Source organism: Coregonus lavaretus (genome assembly GCF_964263955.1).
Source record: "Coregonus lavaretus genome assembly, chromosome: 23".
Lineage (NCBI taxonomy): Eukaryota > Metazoa > Chordata > Actinopteri > Salmoniformes > Salmonidae > Coregonus > Coregonus lavaretus.
The window spans coordinates 14,634,678-14,658,249 of NC_140010.1; the positions used below are offsets into that span (position 1 = coordinate 14,634,678).

Sequence of the window (23,572 nt, forward strand, 5' to 3'; positions counted from 1 at the left end):
AGAGGTTAATTCAGGTGTAAATGATGAAGTATATGAAGGAGAGACAGCTTCTAAACATAGCTTCTTGTGTGGGCCCAGATTAAGAGTGGACTGCGAAGCAATAGACAAAATGGGGCTGAGATTTAATCAACAGGCTACGTTCAATATTCAAGAGATGTAGCTAGCTCCCCCTGCTTCTCCCTCAATAGGCTTACAAATGAGGACATTTTTTAAATAATATGGAAATGGTTATCTGGGCTAAGATGCATTTTATTCTTCAGCCTATCATCAATCTGCTATTTTTTTTTATTTTGTTTCTTAGAAGAACCACGTTTTATGTTGACCTGCAACCTTGACGAAGGATAATGGAGTGATTGGGGCTGGGTTGGCGTCTATTCAAATGGTAAAACATTCTGAATGAATGGTGGACCTTCCTCCTATTGATTATTGAAGGATCCATTAGAATGAAAAATAAAGACGTCACAAGTGTTATGTTGTTACCTTCTAATACTGCAGTCACATATCACATTGAATGACTATTCTGCTGTATGTTTTAATTCAGATTCACTATTTGTAGGGGAGGGAGGCATATCAATGAATGCAATACACAAAGAACACATTGAAGTCTACTTGTTTTCAAATGTTCAAGTCCTTGTTCGAGCTCTTCTGAATCGCCCAACTGTAGTGTCAGTATACGAGATTGGTAATGCAAGAAAAACGTGACAAAGTAACATATTTACCATTTGACATGACTTCTCGAATATCTATCATTCTCAGCTCATTTGGCTCATTCGTGGTTACCTTAAAGAGAACAATGGATATAACTGAAGAAAACAGAGTAATGGAGGGAATTGAAAATCTGGCTAATGAGCTATGCTAATATGAAGTCAAGTCTTCTCAGTTTACCAAACAAGGACATAGATTTTAGCTCACTGTTCAGTAAGTAGCATATCCGTAGAGTGGGATGACAGCACAGTGTTTTGGAATACACATACATCCACATTGACCACACACACATGGTTCTCTCCTAAACAGCATATACAAGACATGTAGCCTAGCGTACACACACACACGTGAAAACACAAACACACAAGCATGTACTGTATACAGGTACACACGCGCACACACACACAATTATTTGAGAGGACCCCACCACACTCTCTCCTCTAAGTAATTCTGCTTTGGGCGTGCTGCTGATGGGAGAGCAGAGGGGTAGTGGGTTATGATAGAAGTGCCTGCCTGCCTGCCTGCGTCCAGGCAGAATTGATCGTTTGGCAGTTGCAAATGAGAGACGGGGCTTGTCTGTGGAACCATGAGGCCGTGTGCGCTGCACAGCATTGGACTCCAGCAGCGCTCGAAAAGAGCGCTCTTTAAACTGCCAGGGCCCCTGGGAGCTCGTGGGGAGGGGGCTGCCGCCGCCACCGCGCTAATGAGAACTAGCAGAGTGCAAACATGCATGGAAATGACTGTTATTCTGTTGATGTGCATTTAAGTGCTTTTTTACTGCCAACCACAAAGAGAGGGGAAATAACTGGTGATGAATGGTACCCCCGAAAAGCATTCATTTTCCTATTGCGGAGAGAGAGGGGGAGGGGAAGGGAGAGAGAGAGAGGGGACGGAGGAGGGGGAGAGAGAGAAAGAGGAGCCAACACGCACAGAACATTTATTATTTGACTTCACTCAAGTGCACTGGCAAGGCTCTGTGATGGGATGGGAGGGAGTGGAGTTAGGATGGCAAATAACCTTCACTCACTTCCTCTCCTCCGCCATCGTCTTTCGCTTCTGTCAGATAATAGTAGGTGAAAAGGTCACGGCGATCAAAGGCCTGGTTACCTCATTATGAAAACGAGCTTTGTTCTATTCCACCTCTCCACCAATACCAGGGTCCTATTCATTAGGCACCAAATGGAAGAAAACAGACTGAAACAAGGAGGGACTACCTGAACTTGTCCAATAAGAATCACTAGTTTTCTGCTGCAAAAGGTTTTGCTACGGTGTGCCCTAATGAATACGAACCTAAGCACGGCTGTTGCACCCCCACTGATATGACTGTACCAGATCTGTTCTGGATGTTTTCTATCGTTCATTGTGTGTTGTGTGTCATCATCATGCTACATCTATTTCAATTACATCGAGTGACTGAGACTTCATTGAGTAAATAGTAGGAGTGGAGATGCGGAAGAAGGAGAAAACAAGAAGGAGGAAGAGGAGGGAAGAGGAAGAGGACATGGTGGTCGTCAGTCTCACCGGTTCCGGTGCTTGCACTGGTGTTGATGACGGCCTCGTTCCATTGGTCAGCGCTGGACACAGAGAAGGAGCGTTGGTGCATGCAGTCTTTACTGCCCCCGAAGCCCACCAGATTTCCTCCGCCGACCGAATGCTCTGACTGGAGGGACGTACTACTGTTAGAGTGGGGTGCACCTGGAGAAAGAGAGAGGGAGAGAAAGAGGGAGAGAGGGAGAGAGAGGGGGACTTTGAAATAATGTCATGCATCATCATCTCATGTACCTGTACAAACAGGTGCATTTCACTGAGGTTACAATCTCTTTTGCAAATCCAATTGTATGTTGCATCAAACAAGCTATATACATTAATAACAAGTTTAGCAGTTCTCTTTCAGTTTTTATCTGTACGAGAACAGACAAATCGTAAAGTTGCACAATGCTGCTGACACCTTTTTTGTGTTCATCTCTCTGTGTTACATGTGTAAACCCTCCTCCCTCCCTTGCCTCCCCCTCTCCCTCTCCCTCTGCCTCTGTCTCTAATTAGCCCTTAATTAACAAGATACACTATGATCGCTAATTATCTCGCCTCATCCTTCTGACTGCCACATCCATCTCTCCCGCCGTCGGCAGGCGGCAGGCCCCCTCTCTCTCCCCGACTTCCAATCAAGCAAGCCACGGATTTCTCTCTGCCTGCCTCCATTTACTAATTCATGGGCTAGGCAGCACCGTGTGGGGTCCTTCCCTCCTGTTCCTGTCTGGACAGCCACACAACACAATAGATACTGACTTGACTTCTTCTAGTTACAGCTTCAGTTCCACAGTGAGCTAATATAAGAATGTATATGTATTTTCATCCAATGAAATTTGTCTATGATAATTATTTTATTTTTAACCAAAACTTTCTTTATCCACCATTCCCTGTATGAAATCACAATAAAATGTAACTAAATAAGTCCTTCATGGTTGATTCTGAGCCAAATTATATACATGGTATTTATCAGTAAATCAACAGACTTGTAAGATCAAGTATGGGTTTTTATTGTCAGATCTGCAATAAAGAATACATACCTACTATAAAGTTGCCAATGAGCATTTGATACCACACATTAAGCTCAACTAGAGATAAAAGAGTGGATGAGTCATCTCTGAAGTGTAACAAGATGCTCTACTCCTTAGGTTGTAGTAAAAACAAAAGAGAGTAATCAACTATACTATAATTTCTGCTGGATATTCCCCAAGATATGATAGACTAGACTAGAAGCAATAATTGAGCATCAGTTTAATATAACTTAATCTACTCACAGCAAAGACTGCCCTGAATGGTTAGCAGTCAAACACTTTGTTTTGGTAAAAGTCATATAATATGTATTTTGTTAATTGTAATAAGATTACTGACAAACATCACACACATCAGGGACTTTTTATTTGACAATTACGAGACGTAAAAAATGATATAATTCAGATTGAGGTTTAACAACAATAACAGTAGCTAGATATAATATACTGTGTGCAGTGTGTAAAGTAAACTAAGCGCCGCGGCGCTCTTGTTAGGATAAGACGTCCTTCTCATTAGCGGGAGTAATAAGTGTATCAAATTCACATAATCATGTCTAATTAGTATCAGTAATTATCTTGTTGGGCCCGGGAATATTAATCTTCAGGTCCCAGAGGGGAAGGAGCGGGATCGCAGTGAGAGAGGGAGGAGAGAGAGAGAGAAGGAAAGAGAGAGAGAACCATGCTGGGGAGTGCTGGCTGAATTAGCATCCCCAAACCAGGGCATTGGAGAGAGGGGAGAGATGATCTGATGAACAATCATAGTGGAAAGATGAAGCATATTTTAACAAACTCCCTCACATTTGTGTGTTTAATCATTGTTGATGCCTACATGGGGACACACACACACACACACACACACACACACACACACACACACACACACACCATTTTGGAGTCATTTTCAGTGAGTTACTGACTGATGGCATGAGCTGGCATATTTGAAAATGTAATAATTAAGTTAGTTTTTTATGTGTAGATCTTATAAATATATATGGATGATCTATATGGATGATTTAACAAATTAAAAAAAGATATATATCACTGCTCTAAGATAATAGTGGTAGTCCTAGTGAATACAATATAACTGCTTGTTATAAATAATTAAATAACTGTATTATTTAATATATTTCAATGCGATGATTACATTCAATATTTCAATATATCAATTAATTAAAACAACTTGCTCAACATAAAATGACATGAAATCCAGATTTCACTGCTATTAAAGTTCTAATATTAACTAAACTGAGGCAACTGAGACAAACATTTTCTAAACGCATCAAATACACCAGCGACACATTCTGACTCCGTTTCTGCCTTTCACACGGCACACTTTTATCCAACATATAACATGATGGATCATTTTATTATCTAAAGTTAAAGTAGAAGAGAAAGACAACATTTACAAGCTTCGATATTTTGACAAGATACTCTCGTCTAAAATTCTAATACTATTTCTATGGGGCAGATAGGGAACATTCTCCCCTGACGCGACCAGCTGATTATAGCTCCGGTGTAATTACATTATACGCTACTTTATGCAGGAGTGGTCTAGGTCTGCTCTGTGGGGACTAATTGATGGATCCATGTTTAATTCATTAATCATTAGCATCAAATCTGACAATTAGACATGATTGTTAGTTGAATTTTAAATACGAATCCATACAGTGTTTGTGTATTTATTTAGCTATTACTTTTTCCCCTTTCGGAAGGCCAAGAGTCAAACTACTTGTTGGGATGTGTTGGTGGGCCTTGTACCATCAGGTACATATACCATCAGTGAACCCTAAAGCAAAGCAACAGCCAAAAGATCAACTGAAAACATCAACATCCTAGCAAAGTTACAGTGCATTCAGAAAGTATTCACACCCCTTGACTTATTCCACATTTTGTTGTGTTACAAAGTAGGATTAAAATTGATTTTAATTGTCATTTTTTGTCAACGATCTACAAAAAATACTCTGTAATGTCAAAGTGGAAGAAAAATTATAACATTTGTAAAACAAACTGGAAAAATAAAACACTAATATATCTTGATTAGATAAGTATTAAACCCCCTGAGTCAATACATGTTAGAATCACCTTTGGCAGTGATTACAGCTGTGAGTCTTTCTGGGTACGTCTCTAAGAACTTTGCACACCTGAATTGTACAATATTTGCACATTATTATTTTTAGAATTCTTCAAACTCTGGCAAGTTGGTTGTTGATCATTGCTAGACAACCATTTTCAAGTCTTGCCATAGATTTTCAAGCTGATTTAAGTCAAACTTTAACTAGGCCACTCAGGAAAATTCAATGTCATCTAGGTAAGCAACTCCAGCATATATTTGGCCTTGTGTTTTAGGTTATTGTCCTGCTGAAAGGTGAACTTGTCTCCCAGTGTCTGTTGGAAAGCAGACTGAACCAGGTTTTCCTCTAGGATTTTGCCTGTGCTTAGCTCTATTCCGTTTATTTATTATCCTACAAAAGCTCCCTATACCTCGCAGATGACAAGCATACCCATAACATGATGCAGCCACCACCATGCTTGAAAATATGAAGAGTGGTACTCAGTGATGTGCTGTGTTGGATTTGCCCCAAACATAACGATTTGTATTCAGGACATAAAGTTAATTTCTTCACCACATTTTTTGCAGTTTTACTTAAGTGCCTAATTCTAAATTTGATGCATGTTTTGGAATATTTTTTGTCTGTACAGGCTTCCTTCTTTTCACTCTGTCAATTAGGTTAGTATTGTGGAGTAACTACAATGTTGTTGATCCATCCTCAGTTTTCTGCTATCACAGCCATTCAACTCTGTAACTGTTTTAAAGTCACCATTGGCCTCATGGTGAAATCCCTGAGCGGTTTCCTTCCTCTCTGGCAACTGAGTTATGGAGGATGGCTGTTTCTTTGTCATGACTGGGTGTATTGATACACCATCCAAAGTGTAATTAATAACTTCATCATGCTCAAAGGGATATTCAATGTCTGCTTTTTACATGTTTACCCATCTACTAATAGGTGCCCTTCTTTGAGAGGCATTGGAAAACCTCCCTGGTCTCTGTGGTTGAATCTGTGTTTGAAACTCACTGTTCGACTGAGGGAGCTTACAGATAATTGTATGTGTGGGGTACAGAGATGAGGTAGTCATTCCAAAATCATGTTAAATACTATTATTGCACAGAGTCCATGCTACTTATTACGTGACTTGTTAAGCAAATGTTTACTCCTGAACTTATTTAGGCTTGCCATAACAAAGGGGTTGAATACATTGACTCAAGGCATTTCACCCTTTTCATTTTAAATTAATTTGTAAAAATCAAAAAATAATAATAGTCCACTTTGACATTATGGGGTATTGTGTGTAGGCCAGTGACCAAAAACTCAATTTAATCAATTTTAAATTCAGGTTGTAACACAACAAAATGTGGAATAAGTCAAGGGGTGTGAATACTTTCTGAAGGCACTGTATATGGTGCTGTTTATCGGTCTGTTATTCTTGTGAATTAATCAAACGTGTACCATGTCTACATAACACAATTCTATTTTTCAAATGCCATACACATTTCCTGACAGGGAATGCGGTCTTCCACCTCAGACACAATACACCACATCACCATAACCCTGTTCATTTTGTCATTCTGTCTCAGACATGTAGAACATTGGGGGTGAGTCCACCAAACCTTTATTACCCCGTACCCTATTCCCAGCCATCCATTCTCCATTAGCAAATGTCTGGAGGTAAATGTTTGTAGTGATGACCTACAGCCAAATCCTTAGACAATCACACACCAATTACCTGTCAAAGCTATTCAACTTGCTAGTCATTTAGGCTGAATTTACACAAGGTACTGTTGACATACTGGCATTACAAAAAACTACTGTAAAAAGATTAAACTTGGCATCAAAATAAAACAATAATTGAACTTCCTGTGATAATTTTGGGATTCAGATTGGCAGTTCCACCTGCATGTTAATAGAAATGTCCAAAAGCTCTACACCGATCATGTAGGCCTATACCAGCATTTAAAAAATGTATATAATTATGTTCATTTGACAAATATAACCATAAGTGTGTAGGAGAGAGAGTAAAGGAGTGTTTTCTATGCTTAGCAGTAGTAGCAGCAACAGGGCTGGCTCTGGCTGGAGCTGTTATCTAAGTAGAGGCGATGGATTAGCGGGTAGCTACAGAACGGCGGTAGCGGTAACATCATCTTGCCTCTCATTTCTCTTTGGGCCGGCGCGGCCAGGCGTGCCGTCAGAGGGGTGATGAGCCGTGAAGCAGAGGCCTGACCCCACTGTGGAGTTGTTGCCATTATGTACAAGTATCAGGATAATGAGGCATTAATGCTAATGTGGGGGACGGAAGGAGGGAAGGAGCACATCATCTGTGTCTGGAGCCATGTAATCCACCACCACTATCATCACTATCACTACTGCCTAACGCCGCACGCCACCCCTGAAAGCTTCCCCCCACACCCCCCTCTGTGGCTCAGCCATGTCATCTAACCATCCTCCCCCCTCATCCAGCCGCCTCCTCGTCAGGAGCCATTAGACAGTCACCCCAACCACACATCAGGCCCCGACACTTGGCTTGTGGCCACTGAGACAGAGGCATAACCTGATGGTGGTCAGTGAGTCAGTGCCCACTGGTTGGCCTGTATGTGTGTATGCAGCCCAGAGCAAGATGAAGACTCACTGGTTTACAATGTAAGACGAAGGACCTGTACAGCACACTCACACACCACCCCCTCCCTCTGCCTTTTCCACACACATCTCTGCCGCCCATACGATTGATTAAAACTGATGGGCCACATTAATACTTTAATACAATGTATCTGTCGTGGGTAAAACGGTTCCGCTGAACACTCAGACAGAGGAGAAGGAATTAGGCCTGGACACATGCATTTATTCATTTACTCTTTGTCTCCGTCTCTCTCTCTTCTCCTCTCCATCTTCTCCCCCTCCCTCCTGTGATTCTAAAGGTCTTTAGATCCAGGGAGTGAATGAATTACCAAAGGCAAAGACAGGGTTGTGATTCAGATGCCATGAATGACAAATTACCCCTTTGTTCCCTTCATCAATTGCATGCCTAATGAAATCAAACTCACTCCGATCGCATCATCAGAAGAGGATAGGAGAGGGTGCTCCAACGGGAGAAGACCTGCCGTGATTTGTAACCTTTCTCTCCTAAGTGGAGATTAACTCAAATCGCCCTTGTATTGTTCCCCTCCCAGACTCAAATTTTTTTTGAGGGAATCTGTAGTATGAGTTGTCTCAACAGTATCCTTTACTACAGTGGCTTGCGAAAGTATTCACCCCCCTTGGCATTTTTTCTACTACTTTGTTGTCTTACAACCTGGAATTAAAATGGATTTTTGGGGGGTTTGTATAATTTGATTAACACAACATGCCTACCACTTTGAAGATGCAAAATATTTTTGGGGGTGAAACCAACAAGAAATAAGACAAAAAAACTGAAAACTTGAGCGTGCATAACTATTCACCCACCCAAAGTCAATACTTTGTAGAGCCACCATTTGCAGAAATTACAGCTTCAGGTCTCTTGGGGTATGTCTCTATAAACTTGGCACATCTAGCCACTGGGATTTTTACTAATTCTTCAAGGCAAAACTGCTCCAGCTCCTTCAAGTTGGATGGGTTCCGCTGGTGTACAGCAATCTTTAAGTCATACCACAGATTCTCAATTGGATTGAGGTCTGGGCTTTGGCTAGGCCATTCCAAGACATTTAAATGTTTCCCCTTAAACCACTCGAGTGTTGCTTTAGCAGTATGCTTAGGGTCATTGTCCTGCTGGAAGGGGAACCTCTGTCCCAGTCTCAAATCTCTGCAAGACTGAATCAATAATTTCCCTGTATTTAGCACCATCCATCAATCCTTCAATTCTGACCAGTTTCCCAGTCCCTGACACGTTTTCCTTGATAGCCAAAAAGCTCAATTTTAGTCTCATCTGACCAGAGTACCTTCTTCCATATGATTGGGGAGTCTCCCACATGCCTTTTGGCGAACACCAAACGTGTTTGCTTATTCTTTTCTTCAAGCAATGGCTTTTTTCTTGCCACTCTTCCGTAAAGCCCAGCTCTGTGGAGTGTACGGCTTAAAGTGGTCCTATGGACAGATACTCCAATCTCCACTTTGCAGCTCCTTCAGGGTTATCTTTGGTCTCTTTGTTGCCTCTCTGATTAATGCCCTCCTTGCCTGGTCCGTGAGTTTTGGTGGGCGGACCTCTCTTGGCAGGTTTGTTGTGGTGCCATATTCTTTCCATTTTTTTTATAATGGATTTAATGGTGCTCCGTGGGATGTTCAAAGTTTTTGATATTTTTTTATAACCCAACCCTGATCTGTACTTCTCCACAACTTTGTCCCTGACCTGTTTGGAGAGCTCCTTGGTCTTCATGGTGCCGCTTGCTTGGTGGAGCCCCTTGCTTAGTGGTGTTGCAGACTCTGGGGCCTTTCAGAACAGGTGTATACAGTGGGGAAAAAAAGTATTTAGTCAGCCACCAATTGTGCAAGTTCTCCCACTTAAAAAGATGAGAGAGGCCTGTAATTTTCATCATAGGTACACGTCAACTATGACAGACAAATTGAGAAAAAAAATCCAGAAAATCACATTGTAGGATTTTTTATGAATTTATTTGCAAATTATGGTGGAAAAAAAGTATTTGGTCACCTACAAACAAGCAAGATTTCTGGCTCTCACAGACCTGTAACTTCTTCTTTAAGAGGCTCCTCTGTCCTCCACTCGTTACCTGTATTAATGGCACCTGTTTGAACTTGTTATCAGCATAAAAGACACCTGTCCATAACCTCAAACAGTCACACTCCAAACTCCACTATGGCCAAGACCAAAGAGCTGTCAAAGGACACCAGAAACAAAATTGTAGACCTGCACCAGGCTGGGAAGACTGAATCTGCAATAGGTAAGCAGCTTGGTTGGAAGAAATCAACTGTGGGAGCAATTATTAGGAAATGGAAGACATACAAGACCACTGATAATCTCCCTCGATCTGGGGCTCCACGCAAGATCTCACCCCGTGGGGTCAAAATGATCACAAGAACGGTGAGCAAAAATCCCAGAACCACACAGGGGGACCTAGTGAATGACCTGCAGAGAGCTGGGACCAAAGTAACAAAGCCTACCATCAGTAACACACTACGCCGCCAGGGACTCAAATCCTGCAGTGCAAGACGTGTCCCCCTGCTTAAGCCAGTACATGTCCAGGCCCATCTGAAGTTTGCTAGAGTGCATTTGGATGATCCAGAAGAGGATTGGGAGAATGTCATATGGTCAGATGAAACCAAAATATAACTTTTTTGGTAAAAACTCAACTCGTCGTGTTTGGAGGACAAAGAATGCTGAGTTGCATCCAAAGAACACCATACCTACTGTGAAGCATGGGGGTGGAAACATCATGCTTTGGGGCTGTTTTTCTGCAAAGGGACTAGGACGACTGATCCGTGTAAAGGAAAGAATGAATGGGGCCATGTATCGTGAGATTTTGAGTGAAAACCTCCTTCCATCAGCAAGGGCATTGAAGATGAAACGTGGCTGGGTCTTTCAGCATTACAATGATCCCAAACACACCGCCCGGGAAATGAAGGAGTGGCTTCGTAAGAAGCATTTCAAGGTCCTGGAGTGGCCTAGCCAGTCTCCAGATCTCAACCCCATAGAAAATCTTTGGAGGGAGTTGAAAGTCTGTGTTGCCCAGCGACAGCCTCAAAACATCACTGCTCTAGAGGAGATCTGCATGGAGGAATGGGCCAAAATACCAGTAACAGTGTGTGAAAACCTTGTGAAGACTTACAGAAAACATTTGACCTGTGTCATTGCCAACAAAGGGTATATAACAAAGTATTGAGAAACTTTAGTTTTTGACCAAATACTTATTTTCCACCATAATTTGCAAATAAATTCATTAAAAATCCTACAATGTGATTTTCTGGATTTTTTTTCCTCATGTTGTCTGTCATAGTTGACGTGTACCTATGATGAAAATTACAGGCCTCTCTCATATTTTTAAGTGGGAGAACTTGCACAATTGGTGGCTGACTAGATACTTTTTTTCCCCACTGTATATACTGAGATCATGTGACAGATTGCACACAGGTGGACTTTATTTAACTAATTATGTGACTTCTGAAGGTAATTGGTTGCACCAGATCTTATTTAGGGGCTTCATAGCAAAGGGGGTGAATACATATGCACGCACCACTTTTCCGTTATTTATTTTTTATAATTTGTTTTTGAAACAATTTTTTCATTTCACTTCACCAATTTGGACTATTTTGTGTATGTCCATTACATGAAATCCAAATTAAATCAATTTAAATGACAGGTTGTAATGCAACAAAATAGGAAAAACACCAAGGGGGTGAATACTTTTGCAAGGCACTGTAGCTCTGTATTTACAACAGAGTTAAACAAGATACGTATGCAAACACAGGTAATGAGTCAGAGTTAAACAATATACCCATGCAAACACAGTTAATGAGTCAGAGTTAAACAATATACCCATGCAAACACAGGTAATGAGTCAGAAGAAAAAAAGGAATTCATAATAAATATAAAAAAATTGAGCATTTGGCCTCTTTTTCAGGGCCCCAGAACCACTCCCAATCTCCCCTCTCTCTTCCCTCCCTACTACAGATTCGGACACCTCTGCTCTCTTCTCCTCTCCTCTACCTTCTCCTGAAGGTTAATTGTTTATGGGTTGGAAGTTGGAACGTGACCTCCACCCCCTGTCCTTCACTCTGTAAACTCCTAAATCTTCTCCAGCATTTGACTAATTAACCTCTTGAGTGGGGTCCTGATGGTCAAATCCTGGCCAGGACCAACAAAATGGGCTGGGCCACAAGTGGTCTCTACTGGCCAGTCTGTCTTTTCCACTACTGCACAGTCCAATTAGCTACAGCCATGGCAGGAGGTAACACAGATACTGCTCCTCGGCCGACGGAGGACGCCCTCATTACCCCCCTCCCCTCTATCCCTCTCCCCACATCACCCCCCTCTGGGGACCACTCTGCTAATTAGTAATAATTACTCTTAGTAATAATTAATCCTAACCCCTAAATCTAATCACTGGCTTCTCCTCGCCTCTCTGGGCCTAGCTGCCAAAGCAGAGCAGATCCCTCCAGCCCAGTGGCACAGCCAGCCAGCCAGCTCTGTCTATTTATAGGCCTGTGTGGACTGAAGGAAGGAAGGCATTGGTACTGGCAGGACACAGGACAAGCAAGGCAAGCCCCAACCTGGTCATTGTTCCTGTGGCATTACATAGAACCTTAGCGGATGGAATTTAGGTAAGAGCTAAAATTCAACATCTGGACAAAATAAAAATGTCCTTCGATGGATAATTCTTATTTTTTATTTTATAATGATTATTATGAACAAATTAATCATACTTAAAATGGGGTCTTATTCGTCAATTCCCTATTTAGTAATTTAAAGGGGCAATCAAGAATTGCTTCATCCATGGACTTTAATGATATGTACCCATTGATTCTTGAAGAATATAACTTAGAAATGCCTCATGATCTCAGTTGAACAATCATATCCTTTCAGAACCCAAAATATAAGCTTGTTTTACTCCAATGTTTGTAAACAAAGTAAATGTAAACAAACACTATATAGCCTGAAAACATGGTTCAAACTATAATTTTGATATCATGGATGGTCAGTCCTTGCATCCATAGCTCTGTCTATGAATTTGAGAGTGGTTACATTTCTCGAGCCCCATCCCTCAGCTTTTTAATGAAACAGTGGCGGGGATCACGCTTTTAATTGTTTCTACCATAGGCATTAAAACCAGTAGATAGTGATAGCGCTGACGTCATCCACGTATTCCTATGGAAATCTCCAGATGGCACATGAAGCCGGAAGTATTTGAATTTTGCTGAATGTCACCAAGAAATCGCTAAGGATCATGGTGAAAGTGGCCGTAACTGTAGCAAAGGATCATGGTCGATGTAGTCATTTTCATCCTGCCTGAGAGTCTACCTTAATGTCTATGCCATGAGGGCACGAGCCTCCTCGTAGCCTGCCAGCCCGGGATTGGTCTGTGTCAGCACGTGGTCCTGCGTCACGACAAATGTAGTACTGTAGTCAGAATGGATCACTATTTAATTAAATATCTCGATTTGTAGCTAACTTTAAAATAATTCACGTGGGGATGGAACTTGATCGTAATAAACTAATTCTATGGCTTTAGAGGCCATAGAATGGTTTGGCAGTTCTGGCGATCGTAATTTACATAGGCTTTCTAGGGCAGACCAGGGATTTTGGCACCACTAAGTTGCTACACAGTAGCCGACCAGCAGAGCTTGTGACTTCACAAACTGATTGGCCCTTTAAGGTAGAATGTCATAGCCTGATAAGCACTCCTTCAGTAATCATATCATTGTGTTAGCTCATCTGCATAATGACATCGTACCATAATCTAAAGAGTTTTCACATACATACAGTAATAAAAATAGATATTACATGATCATTACATAATTCACCTATTAAGAGTTCACTGATTACTTACATGTCTCTAGTGTCTCTGAAGAACGTCTATTGATTTTCTGCTGGACCAGACATGAAGTCAATAGAGGTTTACATACAGTTGAACTGGGCATCAGGTTGCTTAGCTTAAGTTATTCAGTTGATAGCTTTTTGCACATAGCTCGGTCTGTGGTTGTTGAAAGTGTTTGGTTGGGTTCTGACTCGAGGTAGAAGTTGTTCCTATTGCCGCAGATCTAAAATCAGATTATTTTACTCCGAAACCTGACCATAACTGTAAAAAGGAGGAATAAATATCTGACCCTATATCAGTGGTTAGTGGGCAACTTCTACCTACTCTGTTTGTCTGTGTAATAACAAATGTGGATACTCCAAAACTGAAGAGCAGACTCGAGTCAAATACTTTTGAAATATAAGTAAGTATTTGAGGTGTGCTTAATTTTGCTTAATTTGCTTTTTGTGGACTATTCTATTTGTTCCACTGTAACATGCTAATTAAATCAAGGGTAGCTCATAATTTTATTTGAAAGAATTGTACATATGTTTTTGACCCAGGTCTGGTACAGAGGTCTGGCATGGACCCATAGTGGTGACTAGGCTGGCCCTCTTACCTGTAGTGTCTACTCCTAGCTGCAGGGTGCTGCGGTCCTTCGTCAGCCCGTTGGTCTTGGGGCTGGCGGTGGGGGCGATGGTGGTGACCGCTCTGGGTGGTCGCTTCCCTGGCACCTTGACCGTGGTCCTCAACAGGTCAATCTCTTTACCGTGCACGTTCTGCATGTAGTCCTGGAACACACACACATCACAAAACACACTGAGTCAATCTCATTAGTCTAAATGTGGATAATCATGAAAAACCTTTAAAACATCAAACTGCCCTCATGATATAACATATAACTTCCATCCTGACATACCAAAAGTGACTGACAGATAGCCATTTCAGCATATTAGGCATTACCTGTGCCCACGCTGCCTCACAAACTAGCTCGGTTATAGACTTAATGAGTAGACCAGGACTCTCCAACCCTGTTCCTGCAGAGCTTCCGTCCTGTACGTTCTCGCCAAACCCTAATCTAGCGCACCTGATTTTAATAATTAGCTGGTTGATAAACTGAATCAGGTTAGTTACAACTGGGGTTGGAGCAAACACCTACAGGTGGGTAGCTGTCCAGGAAGAGGGTTGGAGAACCATGGAGTAGACTAATGAATGCAACCAGTCTCATTCGCTTTCATTTTATTTGGTTTAAAACAACATCACCACCCCAAATGGATGAGGAAGGGAAGCCAAGGTGAAAAGCATTGAGCTCAGCAGAAAAAGCCAGAGGAGAACTCTCTGCTCTGCCTTTTGCCTGGTATTTCCTCCCTCCATCTCTTTCTTTTCTTTATCTCTCCCTCCATCTCTTTCTTTTCTTTATCTCTCCATCTCTTTCTTTTCTTTATCTCTCCCTCCATCTTTCTCCTTCCTTTATCAGGGTTCCATAAAGCACTCATCTCTTCCCCTGCCTCCTCTCTAATTACCCAGCCAGCTAGTGCTCCTCACTCTCATTTCATTTTATTGCCGGAATTAACAGCCAGATCGAAGCGTGCAAAGCTATTAAGATGTGTGATTAAGCCACATTCAATTAGTTTCTACAAACAATTTAATTGATGTAACAGATAGAATTAACAGAAGGTGATTGTGTGGATGGCTTGGCTGACTGCGAAATTAAAGGGATCCTCGCACTCTCGTTCCGTGCCTCGCTCTCCCTCTCTCTCCCTCCCACCTTCTCTCTCCCACTCTCTCTCTCCCTCCCATCTCTCTCCCCTGCTCTTTCACTCTCCCTCCCACCTTCTCTCTCCCGCTCTCTCTCCCTCCCATCTCTCTCCCCTGCTCTTTCACTCTCCCTCCCACCTTCTCTCCCGCTCTCTCACTCTCCCTCCAACCTTTTCTCTCCCGCTCTCTCTACCACCTTCTCTCCCTTTCTACCACTTTCTCTTCTTCCCTCCCACATTCTCTCCCTCTGCTTGGTAACTCAGAATGGTAGTAAACACGTGTCTGCTAATGTAACAGTGGTTCCCGTTCTGCCTCAGCTCTGCTCATTAAGTTAGCAGACAGACACTCAAGACAGAGTTTGTAGACATGCCCCTGATAACCTACGATAGCTATAATGATCTAGATCCACAGAGCAGCTAGCTAGTCAGTTACATACATCACTGTAACGCTATACTGCTCTGCTAATAACGGCTACTAAATTAAGCCATTACCACCCTGTCAATAAAATAATATAATCAAAACAAATGCAATCTATTCAAGTTGCAATTTTCTAGTATACAGTGCATTCAGAAAGTATTCAGACCCCTTCCCTTTTTCCACATTTTGTTAAGTTACAGCCTTATTCTAAAATGCATCAACAACTAAAACAAACTTCATTAATCTACACACAATACCCCATAATGACAAAGCGAAAATCGGTTTTTAGACATTTTTGCTAAAAAAAAATAAAAAATACATAAATACCTTATTTACATAAGTATTCAGACCCTTTGCTATGAGACTAGAAATTGAGCTCAGGTGCATCCTGTTTCCATTGATCATCCTTGAGATGTTTCTACAACTTGATTGGAGTCCACCTGTGGTAAATTCAATTGATTGGACATGATTTGGAAAGGCACACAACTGTCTATATAAGGTTCCACAGTTGACAGTGCATGTCAGAGCAAAAACCAAGCCATGAGGTTGAAGGAATTGTCCGTAGAGCTCCGAGACAGGATTGTGTCGAGGCACAGATCTGGGGAAGGGTACCAAAACATTTCTGCAGCATTGAAGGTCCCCAAGAACACAGTGGCCTCCATCATTCTTAAAACCACCAAGACTCTTCCTAGAGCTGGCCGCCCGGCCAAACTGAGCAATCGGGGGAGAAGGGCCTTGGTCAGGGAGGTGACCAAGAACCCGACAGAGCTCTGTGGAGATGGGAGAACCTTCCAGAAGAACAACCTTCTCTGCAGCACTCCACCAATCAGGCCTTTATGGTAGAGTGGCCAGACGGAAGCCACTCCTCAGTAAAATGCACATGACAACCCGCTTGGAGTTTGCCAAAAGGCACCTAAAGGACTCTCAGACCATGAGAAACAAGATTCTCTGATCTGATGAAACCAAGATTGAACTCTTTGGCCTGAATGTCAAGCGTCACGTCTGGGGAAACTTGGCACCATCCCTACGGTGAAGCATGGTGGTGGCAGCATCATGCTGTGGGGATGTTTTTCAGCGGCAGGGACTGGGAGACTAGTCAGGATCGAGGGAAAGATGAAAGGAGCAAAGTACAGAGAGATCCTTGATGAAAACCTGCTCCAGAGCACTCAGGACCTCAGACTGGGGCGAAGGTTCACCTTCCAACAGGACAACGACCCTAAGCACACAGCCAAGACAACGCAGGAGTGGCTTCAGGACAAGTCTTTGAATTTCCTTGAGTGGCTTAGCCACTCGAACATCTCTGGAGAAACCTGAAAATAGCTGTGCAGTGACGCCCCCCATCCAACCTGAGAGCTTGAGAGGATCTGCAGAGAAGAATGGGAGAAACTCCCCAAATACAGGTGTGCCAAGCTTGTAGCGTCATACCCAAGAAGACTCGAGGCTTTAATCACTGCCAAAGGTGCTTCAACAAGGTACTGAGTAAAGGGTCTGAATACTTTTGTAAATGTGATATTTCACATTTCTAAAAACCTGTTTTTGCTTCATCATTATGGGGTATTGTGTGTAGATTGACGAGGGAAAAAAACAATTTAATCAATTTTAGAATAAGGCTGTAACGTAACAAAATGTGGAAAAAGTCAAGGTGCCTGAATACTTTCCAAATGCACTGTATATGGCTTTCATAGAAGTATTATATTGCTAATATGATAATATCTCAAATTGGACAAAACAATTATCTGACTAGGGGCAAAAATCTGGAGTTGACACATGTACAAATGCTCATCTCCAACTTTCACCAAATCTTCCTTTGACAACCAAGTCATTTGGTGTATTTAGACAGACATTACCACCATAGAATAGAGGTCTGTAGACCGGGAGAGGCAGGGCGTGGGGCAGCCATGTCGTACTGGGGGGGGGGTTCTGACTGAGCTGTCTGCTGGCTGGCTGCAGCGGAGTGTTTAAGAGGTATTAGCGGCCCAGCAGGACTCTGACAGAGACCGATGTTTCTGGCCACTCAGCCTCCGCCATGCGCCACGCACAGCGGTGAGCGCCATTATAAATACAAGCCAGCGTGGTGGCCGGACGTGGCGGGCACACAGCAGCAGCAGCTTGCGCCATGCATGTTTCCATTACCCAACGCCAGGACCGGCCACCACAGGGGTGGGGGGGCAGAGATGACCACCACCTCTGCCTCTATGCCCCCCCCTCCTCCACCTCCCCCAGTTTATAATCAGAATCACACTAATCTAAGATGGAGTACTAATAATCAGAGGCTGAAAGATCTTTGCTAACCTTTTTATCTCTCAGAAACCTTGTTTCGCTGATGAATGTAAAGCATATTCTACACATATCCCTTAAACAGTCTACTTCAAACGGAGCTATACTAAATGTAGGGATACTCACATGTAAACTGGGATGGTAGGTGAGAAGGCCGTTGTCACACAGTGTGACATATTTCTTCTTCCACTCCTTATTCAGGGACTTCCCACTTCTCTTCAGAAGAATGCCCTGGAGGAGAGAGAAGAGAAGAATAGAGGGTCAGAAAATGTCTTCCTCCAGCTAAACACAATGGGCTGGAACATATAATGTAACAAACTTGGGATGACAATAAGAACACTTGCTCTATCCTTAGATCAGGCCAGAGTGGATACAACAGTAATTTTACAGAAGCATGTTGCTTGTATGTGAGTACAAACTTTTCCAACCTTCCAACTTTTGATTCTCATTGGTCACTGAAACCCCATGATCAATGCAATTCAACAGTGGTCAACGGTGTAAACAATGGTCAACGTCCATAGTTTATATTTAACGGTGACCACTTGAACCTTCATAATTGGTGCTGTCCTACTGTAACCTACTGTCTCTCATTCAAAGTGAGCAGAGACAATCCAATTTGCCCCTGTATTCATTCATCCCCATGTCCTGACCAGTTGAACTCTGGAGGACCCCTCCATCCAGGGATTAGGTGTGTGATCTCCCCCTCTTCAAAGCCTTGACTCAGCCCCTCCCCTCTATTCCACCATTATCTTCTGGAGCATTAACTCCTCAGATGGTTGACTTTATCTGCTTAGTCAATCCAGGGTAAACAATGGCAGTTCCTCTGCTGGACTTGGCCAAACACTGGGCTCTGTGGGGCTGTGAGGGGGGCTTTGTGGCTGGGGGGCGGTGACGGCCCTCTGGGGGTAAGGACCAGGGAGGACCAAGGGAAGGGCACGCTTAATTAGGGGATTAGCAGCGGAGTGTTGTGCTTTTACAGCCAGGTTTCTGTGTGTGTGTGTGTCATTTTTCCTGTGTGTGAGTGTGTCTTTTTCCTCTGTGTGTGTGTGTTAAATAGGGTACCCTCACCCTCCGATGGTGTCCTAGGCTGGGTCGTCCTGCAGGGCTTATTATTAACCTGATTAACACATCAGGAAGGACCTGACCCTCGGTGACCCAGGGACAAGGCTGGGGGTCGACTATCATCCTAATCCTGGCCCCGGTCCCCCTGCCTTGATCTGGGCCTGGCCCCGGCCTCCTCATGCTGGGGCCCCAGGACAGCCTCTGTATGCCCAGAGAGAGGAGCTCTATACCCTGCTGAGGCCGCATTTATAGTAGCTGGGGACTTTAATAAAGGAATTCTGAGGAAAAAGCTACCGAAATTCTGTCAACACATCTCCTGTGCTACACGTGCATCGAGGACTCTGGATCATTGCTACCCTCCCCCGCCCTCCCTTCGGCAAATCAGATCACGCCTCCATTCTGCTCCTCCCCACCGCATTTAACCATGGCAAGATGACTGGGAACATGGACGTCTACAAACAGACCAGCCATGACCTCCGTAAGGCAATCAAAAGAGAAAAATGACAGTACAGGGACAAAGTGGATTCACAATTCAATGGCTCAGACATGAGCCGTACTGTATGTGGCAGGGACTCCAGACAATCACAGATTATAAAGGGAAAGCCAGCCACATCGCGGACACCAACGGCTCGCTCCCGGACAAGCTAAACACCTTCTTCACCCGCTTCGAGGAAAACAACATTGAGCCGCCGACACGGGCCCCCGCCGCTCACAAGGACTGTGTGCTCTCATTCTCCGTGGCCGACGCGAGTAAGTCATTTAAGCGTGTTAACCCTCGCAAGACTACTGGCCCAGACGGCATCCCTAGCCTCGTCCTCAGAGCATGTGCAGACCAGTTGGCTGGAGTGTGAATGGACATATTCAATCTCTCCATATCCCAGTCTGTTGTCCCACTTGCTTCAAGATGTCAACCATTGTTCCTATACCCAAGAAAGTGAAGGTAACTGAACTAAATGACTATCGCCCCATAGCACTCACGAAGTGTCATCATGAAGTGCTTTGAGAGGCTAGTTAAGGATCATATCACCTCCACCTTACCGGACACCCTAGACCCACTACAATACGCATCCCGCCCCAACAGCTGTTCATCGACTACAGCTCAGTCTTCAACACCATATTGCCCTCCAAGCTCATCACTAAGGTCAGGACCCTGGGTCTGAACCCCTCCCTGTGTAACTGGGTCATGGACTTCCTGACGGGCCGACCCCAGGTGGTAAAGGTATGCAACAACACCTTCGCCACGCTGATCCTCAACACGGAGGCCCCATAAGGGTGATGCTCAGCCCCCGCCTGTACTCCATGTTCAGCCATGACTGCGTGGCCACGCAAGTCTCCAACTCAATCATCAAGTTTGCTTCCGACACAACAGTGGTAGGCCTGATTAGCAACAACAACGAGAAAGCCTACTGGGAGGAGGTGATTGCCCTGGCGGAGTGGTGCCAGGAAAATAACCTCTCCCTCAACGTCAACAAAATGAAGGAGCTGATCGTGGACTACAGGAGACAGCAGAGAGAGCACACCCCCATCCACATCGACAGGGCCGCAGTGGAGAGGGTCAAAAGCTTCAAGTTCCTTGGCGTGCACATCACTGAGGACCTGAAATGGTCCCTCCACACAGACAGCATGATGAAGAAGGCACAACAGCGCCTCTTCAACCTCAGGAGGCTGAAGTAATTCAGCTTGGCCCCTAAGACCCTCACAAACTTCTACAGATGCTCCATCAAGAGAATTCTGTCACTGTTCAAAGGTCACCACTAGCCGGCCTCCGTCCAGTATCCTGCCCTAAACATTAGTCACTGTTACTAGCTGGCTACCACCCGGTACTCTACCCTGCACCTTAGAGAATGCTGCCCTATGTACATAGAGTCATTGAACACTGGTCACTTTAATAATGTTTACATACTGTTTAACCCACTTTATATGTACAGTTGAAGTCGGAAGATTACATACACTTAAGTTGGAGTCATTAAATTGTTTACAGACAGATTATTTCACTTATAATTCACTGTATCACAATTCCAGTGGGTCAGAAGTTTACATACACTAAATTGACTGTGCCATTAAACAGCTTGGAAAATTCCAGAAAATGATGTCATGGCTTTAGAAGCTTCTGATAGGCTAATTGACATCATTTGAGTCAATTGGAGGTGTACCTGTGGATGTATTTCAAGGACTACCTTCAAACTCAGTGCCTCTTTGCTTGACATCATGGGAAAATCTAAATAACTGTAGACCTTCACAAGTCTGGTTCATCCTTGGGAGCAATTTCCAAATGCCTGAAGGTACCACGTTCATCTGTACAAACAATAGTACGCAAGTATAAACACCATGGGACCATGCAGCCGCCATACCGCTCAGGAAGGAGACGCGTTCTGTCTCCTAGAGATGAACGTACTTTGGTGCGAAAAATGCAAATCAATCCCAGAACAACAGCAAAGGACCTTGTGAAGAGGAAACAGGTACAAAAGTATCTATATCCACAGTAAAACGAGTCCTATATCGACATAACCTGAAAGGCCGCTCAGCAAGGAAGAAGCCACTGCTCCAAAACCGCCATAGAAAAGCCAGACCAGGGTTTGCAACTGCACATGGGGACAAAGATCGTACTTTTTGGAGAAATGTCCTCTGGTCTGATGAAACAAAAATAGAACTGTTTGGCCATAATGACCATCGTTATGTTAGGAGGAAAAAGGGGGTGCTTGCAAGCCGAAGAACACCAACCCAACCGTGAAGCACAGGGGTGGCAGCATCATGCTGTGGGGGTGCTTTGCTGCAGGAGGGACTGGTGCACTTCACAAAATAGATTGCATCATGAGGAAGGAAAATTATGTGGATATATTAAAGCAACATCTCAAGACATCAGTCAGGAAGTTAAAGCTTGGTCGAAATGTGTCTTCCAAATGGACAATGACCCCAAGCATACTTCCAAAGTTGTGGCAAAATGGCTTAAGGACAACAAAGTCAAGGTATTGGAGTGGCCATCACAAAGCCCTGACCTCAATCCTACAGAAAATGTGTGGGCAGAACTGAAAAAGCGTGTGCGAGCAAGGAGGCCTACAAACCTGACTCAGTTACACCAGCTCTGTCAGGAGGAATGGGCCAAAATTCACCCAACTTATTGTGGGAAGCTTGTGGAAGGCTACCCGAAATGTTTGACCCAAGTTAAACAATTTAAAGGCAATGCTACCAAATACTAATTGAGGGTATGTAAACTTCTGACCAACTGGGAATGTGATGAAAGAAATTAAAGCTGAAATAAATAATTCTCTCTACTATTATTCTGATATTTCACATTCTTAAAATAAAGTGGTGATCCTAACTGACCTAAGACACATAATTTTAACTAGGATTAAATGTCAGGAATTGTGAAAAACTGAGTTTAAATGTATTTGGCTAAGGTGTATGTAAACTTCTGACTTCAACTGTATATACTGTATTCTAGTCATGGCTCATCCTATATAACTACTGCCGTACACACCTTTTCTATTAATATACTGTTCATACACACCATTATACACACCATTATATATACTGTCTATATTTTTGTACTATGGCATTGTTGAATACTTGTTTCTGAATGGCTTGATGGGTATTCTAGAGCATGCATTATTTCCCTATAACGCACAGTATATTTGCACGGTAGAATTCAATGGCTATAGTTCATTCTTACATGTTCTATGTTTGAGCAACTTTTGAAAGCAAAAGTCGAATTGAAAACATTATTGGCATTGTTACTGTCACGCCCTGGCTCTGGGGACTATGTTATGTTGAGCCAGGGTGTGTAAGTCTATGTTTGTATATCTATGTTGGCCTGAGTGACTCCCAATCAGAGGCAACGAGTGTCAGCTGGTTGTCTCTGATTGGGAGCCATATTTAACTATCGGTCTTTTCACTTTGTGTTGTGGTTTCTTGTTCTCATTTTGGTTTGTTTAAGTAACCAGAGACATCACGTTTTCGTCAGTTATTTTGATCGTGTGATCAGTCTAATAAATACTATGTTCACTTTCAACGCTGCGCCTTGGTCCTCCTCATTAGACGATCGTGACAGTTACATTCGATTTTCATAATGGCAAGCTAGGACTGATGGTTTTGTTAGTTAAAGTAGCAAGTCTGTTTGTTTGGTTACAATGGCAACTACTGTAGCTATCTAGTAAACTTTCTAGCTACTTCAGTTGGATGTTGAACACATTTTTACCGGCAAATGAACACATTTCTAGCGGCAAATGTGTTAAATTATAGCCATGGTATAAAAGGGATAATCAACTCGGGGCTTTATTGGTTCTCTGGAAAATAATGCAACTCT

General features: G+C 43.1%; 1 protein-coding gene across 2 annotated transcripts in view; it reads right to left on the reverse strand.

Moving 5' to 3' along the window:
• The window catches only part of LOC311150437 (arf-GAP with GTPase, ANK repeat and PH domain-containing protein 3-like), a 217,243-nt gene that overhangs the window by 47,448 nt on the left and 146,223 nt on the right, over nucleotides 1-23,572 (reverse strand). For both annotated transcript variants that reach the window (XM_084187924.1, XM_084187923.1), the window contains exons 10-12: nucleotides 18,334-18,438; nucleotides 14,375-14,546; nucleotides 2,227-2,400 (exon numbers count right to left, since the gene is read on the reverse strand). In XM_084187924.1, the coding sequence (XP_084044050.1) occupies nucleotides 2,227-2,400; nucleotides 14,375-14,546; nucleotides 18,334-18,438 (451 nt within the window). The remainder of the gene's footprint in view (nucleotides 1-2,226; nucleotides 2,401-14,374; nucleotides 14,547-18,333; nucleotides 18,439-23,572) is intronic.